We start from the raw sequence: 11,885 nt of genomic DNA, 5'->3' as shown, positions 1-11,885 counted from the left end.
AAAAGAAGAACGACTCCAGAGACAACGTCATTTATAAGGTACCTGGATGTAAATGTTATTTGTGACACTGACTAATGCTCAAGTTTTTATTTATGTTAGGAACATTAAAGGGGTTGTCCAGGCTTGTGCTGAGTCTGCTGTCATTCTATGTGACTGCAGACTTCTGAATTCTCACAGTGCTCACTGAACGCTGTTAGGATTCTCTTGTGCCGGTAATTTACATACATACGGTCACATGCTGACTAGACATGTGTGGCCTCACTCAATGAAAATGAACAGAGCGAGGCCGGGCACGTCTAGTCGGAGTGTGGCCAGAAGCATACAAATCACATACTTGTGCTGACATGATTGTACATCGGCAAGGGAGAATCCTAAAAGTGTGCAGTGCATTCGTTGTGAGAATTCAGGAGCTGCAATGTCAGGATTCAGCTCTGCAGGTTCCAGTACTCATCACATGGACACTTCACTCATATGCGATTTTCATACTTATGGTCCTGTGACAACGAGCTTCTCTTCCTGCTTCTCTCAGTTTTTTATTGAACATTGAGAGCATTAGGGAGAGCGGCTCGTGGGTACATGGCTAAGTGTGCAAGCCGCATATGTACTTGGGCGGGGGGGGCGCCGAACCGAATTCTTGCCCCGGGTGCCAGAAAGCCTCTGGTCTCATGACCGCTTGTCCTTGCTGCCTGCACCAGAAAATCTTTCACATCATGCACTGTGTGCGATGTGAGGACTCACAAGTCTGCAGTTACGTATAGTGACTGCAGAGCTTTGTGAAAAGCCTGGACAACCCCTTTAATTGTTATGTGGGTTAAATTGCTTGGATTAGCAATATTACCTAGAAAAGTAGGATTCATTACAGTTAAAAACCTAATAGGAAGTGACATAGCAGTTTCTTATTTATTTATTTTACTTTTACATAGCACCATTAATTCCACAGCACTTTACAGACATTATAAATATTTTAGGATTAAAAGATTTTCAGAAACTGATTAAAAAGAGAATTATTTGTATTGCCAGTGTCAAAAACTCAATTTTATTTTTCCGCCAATGGACGTGTGAAAGCCTGTTTTTTGCACAATGATCTTTAGTTTTTAATCAAATCATTTTGGTGTACATTATTGTTATCTTGTTTTGCACCATTTTTTTTTTTTTTTGGGGGGGGGGGGGGGGGGGAGCTTGGCAACTCCAAAAAATCAATTCTGGCATTTCAAATGTTTTTCTTTTCAGTGGTCAAAATATGATATATGTTTGCTTATCTCTCAACAGAAAAACATAGGACATTATAACATATTTTAGAGAGGATTATTGGAGAGCGGTCTTTATCACCTCTGTCTGTGCTTTCATGCTATTTACTTAGAGGGGGGGCTTATTTTATGGGATTTTGTTTCCAGGCTCCAGCCCCCTGGATAGGCAGAAGTGTTCACACCCTCCCCTTAAACACTTTTAGCTCAAAGGATGTTTCAGAAGCACATCACCTGGGACTGCATGTGACACCCCCTGTGGTGACAGGTCCATTGGGTCTAATATCCCCATCCATACAATGGGACTAGTGGCCTGGGAGAACAATGGAATTATTGCGTTCCTTGATTACTAATTTTAGGTCTAGTCTTATGTATTCATAAGCTCCAGCCTGTATGTCTTCCTCTGCTTACTGTCACTGAATGGAAACATTGATTGCTGAAGCTGAACTGACAAGCAAGCAAATCTCTTGACGCAAGATTGATTCAACTGGTGCTCCGTGCTGGAAAAAGTTTGCATCTCTTAGGGCCTCAGATTTCACTCTACGTCCAGTAGTTCAATAGTCTTAGAACAAGGCCAGTTGCTCACAGCTACCATGAGTCTTGTGATTGAAGATAAAAACCTGTGGATTGTCTGGGCCCTGCCAATGGATATATGGGGTCCAGGGAAGGCTTTATTAAAACTACACGTTTCAGAGTTGAACCAACTCTTTCATCTTTCCATGAACTTGTTGTATTTGTCAATACAAGTTTCAAAACTTATGAAATGCTGATAATTATACTTTAGTAACTGCCTTACTTCTCTTCCTCATTTCTGTTTACCATCCTATCCCGTGCTCTGTTCTGCTAATGACCTAGAACATCCTCCATAGTCCAAACGTCCCTCTCCCATCTACAAGATTTTCCAGTTCTCTGGAATGTACTACCTGAGACAATCAGGTTCCTAGTGTCCACAGTTTTATACATGACCTAAAAATTCATCTTTTACAGTAAGTAGTTCTATCCTGTCGCTTCACTAATGTGTGCTCAGTTTTTCCCTTCTCTCATTTTCCCTCTGAATTCTCTCTCTTCATTTTTCTTTTTCCACACTTTCCATGCACTTAGAAGCACTTAACATCTGTACATAGACAAATACTGGCTGGTGACCATGTAGCTTTACAGCACCCTTATCCACCCATTATTCCTAGCAAGGTTTCAATTACAAGCTTTACCCAGTTTTCCTTTCTCTTCCCCATTTCAGATGAGGTCTGGCTTGACACAAAGAAAGATGAAACACAGGTAATAGGGACCATCCACATAAAAGGTACACATTGATGTGGTTGGATGTCTTTTGCACTTTTTTATTAGAAAATAAAAATGTTGTCTTGGTACTTTACGTTTTTAATGTGTATAGCAATAGAGGAGCTTATGTATTCATAACTTGCAGTGTGCTGGCGCATAGTCTAGGTATATGGAGCCCATAGTCTACGTATTGTTGCACCACAGACGATATATTAAATCCACATTAGCCCAGAGATGCACATGATTGCCCCAACCAAATTCAAGTAGTATGTGCACACTATGGAAGGTCACTCCTGCCTGTAATAGTTGGTTCAAAGCTCATTATATTGTAGCTGGTAAGGCGGCCATGAAACAATAGGTTTGCAACATACAAACTATAAATGAAGCTGAAACATGAAAAACACTTTCATTGCCACAAAAGAGTTCAATGATAATCAAATCCCGGATATACAACCATAACCCAAATTAATTATTTAGGAAGTGAAAGAAATGCACCGTCAAAGTGAAAAATTCCAGTGACTTTATTTTGTTAATGGACAGAACCAAGGGACTGTAGTGATGGCCGTCAGCACAATGGACTAGACCCAGTGACTGTATAACTTACTAAGATGCCATCACGGATGTTGCTAAGAAAAAAAATATGGCGTCTATAAACTTCAGGACAGTGGTGTAATAATTTATTGATCATAGGTAAATAAATATTTGACAACACAATATAACGAATGCAGTAAGACTAGGATGTTCTTCGGGTACGTAGAATATGTTCTGGTAAAGTAAATGTACCCTACAGGCAGCAACTATTATATGAGGAGCTGAGATGATATTAGCACAGTCAATGATTGCACTATGATGTAATAACGCTTATCCATGTGTGCTCCTGTAGCTAGATGATTCACAGAATAGCGGTCACTTTATAAGCAGATAATATCGCCATGTTATGACCAAATCCTATAACCGATAGTCATGCTTATCCCCTTCTGTAAACTGATGTCTGCTAACACATGACACAGTGTCCTAAAAATTAATTAAAGTAATTTCATACGGGCGACCAATCTGGAATTGTCCATATGAATGAGATGCTCCCTCCCCAGATATCAGCGCTTCAGGATCAAATGCTAATATTATAATAAACTATAGTGGCCTCAGTTAAGATTAAAGGGAACCCTGTCAGCTGTTTTGGCCGCTATAAGATGTGGCCACTGACTTTCAGGGCTTATCTACAGCATTCTATAAAGCTGTAGATAATCCCCCGGTCCGACCTGAAAGATAAGAAAAACAAGTTTTATTATACTCATCCGGGGGGAGCTGTCCGGTCCGATGGGTGTCACAGGTCCGGGTCCGTCGCCCCCCGTCTTCTTGTGATGCCGCCCTCCTGCTTGCTTCCTCGATCCCGGCATCGCACATCTGCACAGGTGTACTTATCTTCCCTGTTGAGGGCAGAGCAAAGTACTGCAGTGTGCAGGCGCCGGGAAAGGTCAGAGAGGCCCAGCGCCTGCGCACTGCAATACTTTGCTCTGCCCTCAACAGGGAAGATAAGTACGCCTGCGCAGAAGTGCGATGCCGGGAGCGAGGAAGCAAGCAGGAGGACCGCATCGCAAGAAGATGGGAGGCGCCGGAGCAGGACTCGCGACACCCATCGGACCAGACCGACCCCCGGGTGAGTATAATAAAATTTATTTTTCTTATCTTGCAGGTCAGACCGGGGGCTTATCTACAGCATTATAGAATGCTGTAGATAAGCCCTGAAAGGCAGTGGCTGCATCTTATAGGGGCCAAAACAGGTGACAGGTGCACTTTAAAGCTCATGACAAGGCAGACCTCTACTACAGACCTGTAGTCCCTCCGTGTGCGACAATTGTGCATCAGTTATTTGGCATGTGTTGGAGGATTCGTGTGATAAAAATGCTTGTACGTTAGATTGAGGTCTGATATTACCCATTATGAAAGTGTAATATGTATATAACCTTGGTAGTGGCTTGATATTATTGCAATGGGAAAGTGTGGTGTGTGTAATTTTGCGGTAATGGGGTACATTTCTTTAGACTTAAAACACATTTATAATTAAAATAAGTTTCTAAGTAAAAGAGACGAACAGAAGTGTAGAAATAAATAACATCTGCCCTTAGCCTGCAATCACAGAGTGTGGAATAGAGGTCCTGGAATGACCGTGATATCTCCGTACGGAGCACTCTGTGTCATCTTGATGGCAGACTGTTTCTTTAGCACCAAGAAACTGTAGAATTTGGTTGACACCCGTTTCCGCTTGTCGTTCCTACACAGATTGTGAAAACTAAAGGAGCCTTCACCGGAATGGTTCAGCTTCTGCGCAACAAAGGAAATGGAATTATTGTTATACTGGACAATACACTAATTCAACATCGAACTAGTTAGCAGAATGTTCTGTATTATTGCTATATAATCTGTTCATGGAAAAACCTACGTTTCCCCTATAGGGACAAGATGAATTACAGCCACCAATCACATTTGAGGTTTGACTTTCACTAGAACATAAAGGCTTTACAGTCTCCTACTTGTCTCATTGCACATGATTCTTACTCGTAGGCCATGGAGGAGGCTTTGTGTCCGTTTGTTCCAATGCTGCTCATCAGTGTTTTGGACTTGCTCTGTCGGTCCCTGAGAAAATAACAACAAGGAAAATATCCATTGATAATGCAATAATAAATACTAGTTTAAGGTGATTTCACACTGTGGCTTTTTATTCAGTATCTAGGCCAAATGCCAGAAGAGGTTCTAGCAGGAAGAAGTGTACGTCCTTCCTAAAGATTTTCCAATCATTGAAACCCCTTCTGGCTTTGGCAGTGGCTTTTTTTCCCCCAAAGGCGGCTGAGTATAAAGCTACCTTAATACTTGTGTCTCCACACTGTTGAGTTTCCAGAATAATATCTTAGATTACTTTTTGGTCCCCAATACTTACATTAAGTTCTTCATCCAGACATCCTGGAGAATTACCCAACAAATCATCAACATACTCCTATAACAATGCAGACATGTTAGTAACACGGTTAGTAATCAGAAGTTGGGGCTAGTTCGGTAGCTAATGATCCCAGTGCTCACTATCTATGGTAGAAGCCTTCACCACCATGTGTAGCCAATGCAAGACTTGAATAGTGTTTTATCTCTGACCACCAGCACCATGCCTAGAGAGATTTATACTAGCATTCTCCAGTTGATGATGATGCACAGAACCAAGTCTTTTTTTTACCTCGTGCACAGAGTTGTCCGTATCACCTGGTGCTTGATTATGATCTTTTGAGTCTAGTGCTGTATATAAAGGCTCTTCAGCAATGGAGGAGCTGACATCTGATACCTTGGACATCTCCAGCTGCGGTAAGTCTATGGACACAGAAAAGCATAAAGATGTAAATTCTGATTTTACAAGTGCACAATCTTAAAAGGAGTTGTCCTGAGAACAAAGTACATTTGAATTAATACATCTTGGAATAATAATAATTTCCACTATTGGATGTGTTATAAAAATTATTCTGTGCTGGGATAATGTTATAAATGTTCCCCTGCTATGTACTGTCTATTAGCTGTGTGTTACCTCAGGCAGGAAAATGTGTTAACTCAGAAAACAGCAGCTTCAAGCCCCTGCTATTTTGTCTGTATGCCCGTTTATCATAATCGACTTATGCAACTCCCGCTTCCCCCCCCCCCCCCCCCCCCCGAGTCATGTAATGTGGTATGTGTAAACCATAAACTAGACCAGCTCTGCATGGTCAGACACTGCCAATACACGGTACACAGCAGGCACACATTTATAAGATTATCTCAGCACAGAATAATATTTTATTACACATCCAATTGTGGTACTTATTATTATTCTAAAATCTATTGATTAACCCCTTCCCAACAAGCACCGTATATATACACAGCACCGTGTTTCTGCAAATCGCCATATATATACTACAGCATGATAGTGCGGGCTCACGCTGAGCACTGCCATGATCAAATGGGGGCGTCAGCTCTACATGAGAACTGACACTCTGCAGCAACGCCCAAGATCGGTGCTAGCATCTATCGCGGGCATTTAACATCTCTGATGCCCCTATCAACAGTGACAGCGACATCGCGGGGCATCACAGAGAAAGTGAGATCCCTCTCTGTTCCCATCGGTTCAATGCAATGAGACCCCATATGCTGCCTCATGAGATGCTCCATAGATTATGCCCCCATATGCTGCCCCATAAGATGCTCCATAGATTATGCCCCCATATGCTGCCTCATGAGATGCTCTATAGATTATGCCCCCATATGCTGCCCCATGAGATGCTCAATAGTTATGCCCCCATATGCTGCCTCATGAGATGCTCCATAGATTATGCCCCCATATGCTGCCCCATAAGATGCTCCATAGATTATGCCCCCATATGCTGCCTCATGAGATGCTCTATAGATTATGCCCCCATATGCTGCCCCATGAGATGCTCAATAGTTATGCCCACATATGCTGCTCCCATAAGATGCTCCATAGATTATGCCCCCATATGATGCTCCATAGATTATGCCCCCATATGATGCTCCCATAAAATGCTCCATAGATTATGCCCCCATATATTGCTCCCATAAGATGCTCTATAGATTATGCCCCCATATGTTGCTCCCATAAGATGCTCTATAGAATATGCCTCCATATGCTGCCCCCATAAGATGCTCCATATATTATGCCCCATATGCTGCCGCTGCTGCAGCTGCAAATAAAAAAAAAATATGACATACTCACCTCTTGTCCCTGGGGGGCCAGGTGTCGGGTCCTGAACAGACAGTGACACTGGCGCGCTATGGGGAGCAGGTGGCTCAGGACCCGACACCTGAGATATTCACCTGTCTCCGTTCCATCGCTGCTCGCCGCTGTCTGCTGCGTCCTCTGTCAGAGACGTTCAGGCAGCAGAGGGCACGACGCGCACTGAACACGTCACCGCGCCCTCTGCTGCCTGAATGTCACTGACAGTGGACGCAGCAGATAGCGGCGAGCAGAGTTGGACCGGGGACAGGTGAATATCGCATATACCGTACTTACCTCCTCCTTGTGCAGTTTCTGCAGCCCCGCTTCTCCCACGGTCTCCCTTCCTTCCTTCAGCGGTCACATGGTACTGCTCATTAAAGACATGAATATGCATATATTCATGTCTTTAATGAGCGGTACCACGTGACCGCTGAAGGAAGGAGCCTCAGACCATGGGACAAGCAGGGGGGCTGCAGAGACCGCACCCGGGGGGGTATGATCTGACACCCCTGCTCCCCCGCCGACCCCCTGGCGTATATGACTCGCGTATAAGCCGAAAGGGGGACTTTCAGCCCCTAAAAAATGGGCTGAAAATCTCGGCTTATACGCGAGTATATATTGTAAGTTAATTTTTTCCTTCCACATTCCATTAAGTCCTGTCAAGCACCTGAAAAGGTAAATAAACTTATTGAATGTGTTTTTGAACACCTTGAGGGGTGACGTTTTAGAACGGTGTCACTTTTTGGTATTTTCTGTTATACAGGCCCCTCAAAGTCACTTCAAATGTGATGTGGTCCCCAAAAAATGGTTTTGTAAATTTTGTTGGAAAAATGAGAAATCGCTCATAACTTCCTAATAGAAAAAAAATATTATTCAAAAGTTGTGCTGATGTAAAGTAGACATGTGGGAAATGTTATTTAATAACTATTTTGTGTGACATAAATCTCTGGTTTAAGGGCATAAATATTAAAGTATGAAAATTGCAAAATTTTCACCAAATTTCCAATATTTTCACAAATAAAAGCAAGTCATATTGAACAAATTATGCCAATATCATGAAATACAATATGTCACAAGAAAACAGCCCCATAATCTGTGGGATCCGTTGAAGCGTTCCAGAGTTATTACCATATAAAGGGACAGTGGTCAGAATTGTAAAATTTGGCCTGGTCAGGAAGGTGAAAACAGGCTTCGAGGTGAAGGGGATATGTACTTTGTTCATGGGAAAACCCTTAATAGGCCCCCACAAGCATTAAACTAACATAGTCTAAGTCTAACCTGTGTTTGGCCAATAGTGTAATGAGCATAGGTGGCCCTGACAGATCTCTGTCGGTAAAGATCTGATATCGGACTGCCAATCCTTTGGTTCTCTAGTGATAATCCCCTGCCATAGATGTCACACAGCACCTCTGCAACAGAGAGCACAGCATTCAGCAGAGTGACTGTGTATGGGAGAGTTGGGCGAGAAATCTTCAGGCCAAACGATCAGTGACATATAAAGTGCATTTGGGTGCTATAGTTTTATAAAAAGCTCCCTTTACATATTAACCCCATAGTGACGAGACCAATTTTTAAAATCTGACGTGTGTCACTTTGTGGTAGAAACTCTGGAGTGTTTGTACATATCCATAGTGATTGAGATTATTTTTGTGGACTCTCCTACACTCCGTTAACCACTTAGATACTCTAGTCACTATTGACAGCAGCATCTAAGCGGTTAAACAGCTATGGTAGGTGCCAACACTGATTGTGGCTGACGCAGCAAGTTAAAGCTTTAGTGTACAGCTGACAGCTGCTGGATTGTCACCTGTCTGGCGATGCTATTCTCTTATATCTCAGGTTACTAATAAGACGTAATAGTGACCATTAAGGTGTTAAACCTGCCCGTAACAACAAAACCGTGCTTTTTGATTAACCCCTTAATGACCTATGACGTGCTATGTCCATTATAAGTCACCTCCCCCTCTTTGCTGCGGGGTCCAGCAATGAGCACGCACCTTTTCTGGCACGTAACAGTTGATGTGATCAGCAGCCATGCGCCCCTAACAGCCGCGAGTGGAAACGCAATCCACCTGCGGCTGTTAACTAGTTAAATGCTACTGTCAATCCCTGAGTGTCATATAATTTGTGCAAACCGTAGGAGTCTTAGCTCCACTCATCGGCACCCGTGTCACATGACCGCGGGTTGGCATAACAACCCGGGGTCTGCAAAAGACCCCTGTGGTTGTCACTGCCGAACTGCTATGAGCGCCGCCCGGTGGTCGGCGCTCATAGCAAGTAAGCATTTTTGTTACACATAGCAGGCCCTGCTATGTGTAACCATAGAGTAGAAAGTGGATAGGCACATTCCGTCCCGTGCAAAATAATCCTTTATTGTGGCATCAAGTAACCAACAGCAGGCAGATAAAACCATGGAGCAAATACAGACGACGATCGTTTCGCGCTTACTTTGCGCTTCAACAGGTCATATGTAGGACAAAGCTCACAACATATTTAAAAGCAACCATTGCCCTGGTCTCACCCACAAAACATCAGGTGACAGCATCTCATTAATTATGAACAAGTGGAAAGCAAAAAAAATTGCAAAAGACAGACTTTTAAAAAAACTCGAGGTAATACAGCTGTGCCTTTGTCCTGCTTTTTCTCTTCTATGGTACCTGCTATGTGTAACACAAGTGAGAAGATCTGAGCCAGGGTCAGCACCCGGACAATTGTCGGGGCCCTGAGCAGACGGTGGGAGGGGTGGGGCACCAGTACGCTATTGGGGCCCGATGCCAGTGCTGCAAGTGGGCCCGCCCCCCACTTGCTCAGAACCCCGATACTTGCAATAATGATCTCTCCCCATTCCTCCACTGCAGCGTCTTCCGCGTCTTCTGACTCTGAGGTTTCAGGTCAGAGGGCGCGATGACGTCATTATAGCACGCTCTCTAGTCTGAACAGTTACAGTGCAGAGATCCGGAAAACGGCGAAGCTGAGATGTCCGGAGTGGTATTTCATTTTTTTTTGTTTGGTGCATTATATGGGGCTCATTATGCATGCAGCATTATATGGGGCCCATCTTGCATGAGCATTACAGTTGTGGCCAAAAGTATTGACACCCCTGCAATTTTGTCAGATAATACTCAGTTTCTTCCTGAAAATGACTGCAAACACAAATTCTTTGTTATTATCTTCATTTAATTTGTCTTAAATGAAAAAACACAAAAAGAATTGTCCTAAAGCCAAATTGGATATAATTTCAAACACCAAACATAAAAAAAGAGGGTGGACAAAAGTACTGGCACTGTTCGAAAAATCATGTGATGCTTCTCTAATTTGTGTAATTAACAGCACCTGTAACTTACCTGTGGCACCTAACAGGTGTTGGCAATAACTAAATCACACTTGCAGCCAGTTGACATGGATTAAAGTTGACTCAACCTCTGTCCTGTGTCCTTGTGTGTACCACATTGAGCATGGAGAAAAGAAAGAAGACCAAAGAACTGTCTGAGAACTTGAGAAACCAAATTGTGAGGAAGTATGAGCAATTTCAAGGCTACAAGTCCATCTCCAAAGACCTGAATGTTCCTGTGTCTACCGTGCGCAGTGTCATCAAGAAGTTTAAAGCCCATGGCACTGTGGCTAACCTCCCTAGATGTGGACGGAAAAGAAAAATTGACAAGAGATTTCAACGCAAGATTGTGCGGATGTTGGATAAAGAACCTCGACTAACATCCAAACAAGTTCAAGCTGCCCTGCAGTCCGAGGGTACAAGTGTCAACCCGCACTATCAGTCGGCGTCTGAATGAAAAGGGACTGTATGGTAGGAGACCCAGGAAGACCCCACTTCTTACCCCGAGACATAAAAAAGCCAGGCTGGAGTTTGCCAAAACTTACCTGAAAAAGCCTAAAACGTTTTGGAAGAATGTTCTCTGGTCAGATGAGACAAAAGTAGAGCTTTTTGGGCAAAGGCATCAACATAGAGTTTACAGGAGAAAAAAAGAGGCATTCAAAGAAAAGAACACGGTCCCTTACAGTCAAACATGGCAGAGGTTCCCTGATGTTTTGGGGTTGCTTTGCTGCCTCTGGCACTGGACTGCTTGACCGTGTGCATGGCATTATGAAATCAGAAGACTACCAACAAATTTTGCAGCATAATGTAGGGCCCAGTGTGAGAAAGCTGGGTCTCCCTCAGAGGTCATGGGTCTTCCAGCAGGACAATGACCCAAAACACACTTCAAAAAGCACTAGAAAATGGTTTGAGAGAAAGCACTGGAGACTTCTAAGGTGGCCAGCAATGAGTCCAGACCTGAATCCCATAGAACACCTGTCGAGACATCTAAAAATGGCAGTTTGGAGAAGGCACCCTTCAAATATCAGGGACCTGGAACAGTTTGCCAAAGAAGAATGGTCTAAAATTCCAGCAGAGCATTGTAAGAAACTCATTGATGGTTACCGGAAGCGGTTGGTCGCAGTTATTTTGGCTAAAGGTTGTGCAACCAAGTATTAGGCTGAGGGTGCCAATACTTTTGTCTGGCACATTTTTGGAGTTTTGGGTGAAATGATCAATGTTTTGCTTTTTGCTTCATTCTCTTTTGTGTTTTTTCATTTAAGATAAATTAAATGAAGATAATAAT

General features: G+C 43.2%; 1 protein-coding gene across 8 annotated transcripts in view; it reads right to left on the bottom strand.

Moving 5' to 3' along the window:
• Window positions 1-4,532: 4,532 nt before the first annotated feature.
• The window catches only part of RAD21L1 (RAD21 cohesin complex component like 1), a 41,776-nt gene continuing 34,423 nt past the window's right edge, over window positions 4,533-11,885 (bottom strand). For 7 of the 8 annotated variants that reach the window (XM_073580788.1, XM_073580789.1, XM_073580791.1 and 4 more), the window contains 4 exons: window positions 5,746-5,876; window positions 5,458-5,514; window positions 5,079-5,156; window positions 4,533-4,844 (listed from right to left, as the gene is read on the bottom strand). In XM_073580788.1, coding sequence (XP_073436889.1) covers window positions 4,656-4,844; window positions 5,079-5,156; window positions 5,458-5,514; window positions 5,746-5,876 — 455 coding nt within the window. In that variant the 3' untranslated portion in view covers window positions 4,533-4,655. Of the gene's footprint in view, window positions 4,845-5,078; window positions 5,157-5,457; window positions 5,515-5,745; window positions 5,877-11,885 lie in introns of those variants that run through there. The other variant, XR_012233176.1, reaches the window with a different exon arrangement.

The sequence above is a fragment of the Dendrobates tinctorius genome, unplaced genomic scaffold (assembly GCF_039654945.1).
Source record: "Dendrobates tinctorius isolate UK_male_01 unplaced genomic scaffold, ASM3965494v1 ptg000065l, whole genome shotgun sequence".
Lineage (NCBI taxonomy): Eukaryota > Metazoa > Chordata > Amphibia > Anura > Dendrobatidae > Dendrobates > Dendrobates tinctorius.
Note: the sequence above shows the minus strand (reverse complement) of the source record. Positions and strands in the feature narration are given on the sequence as shown.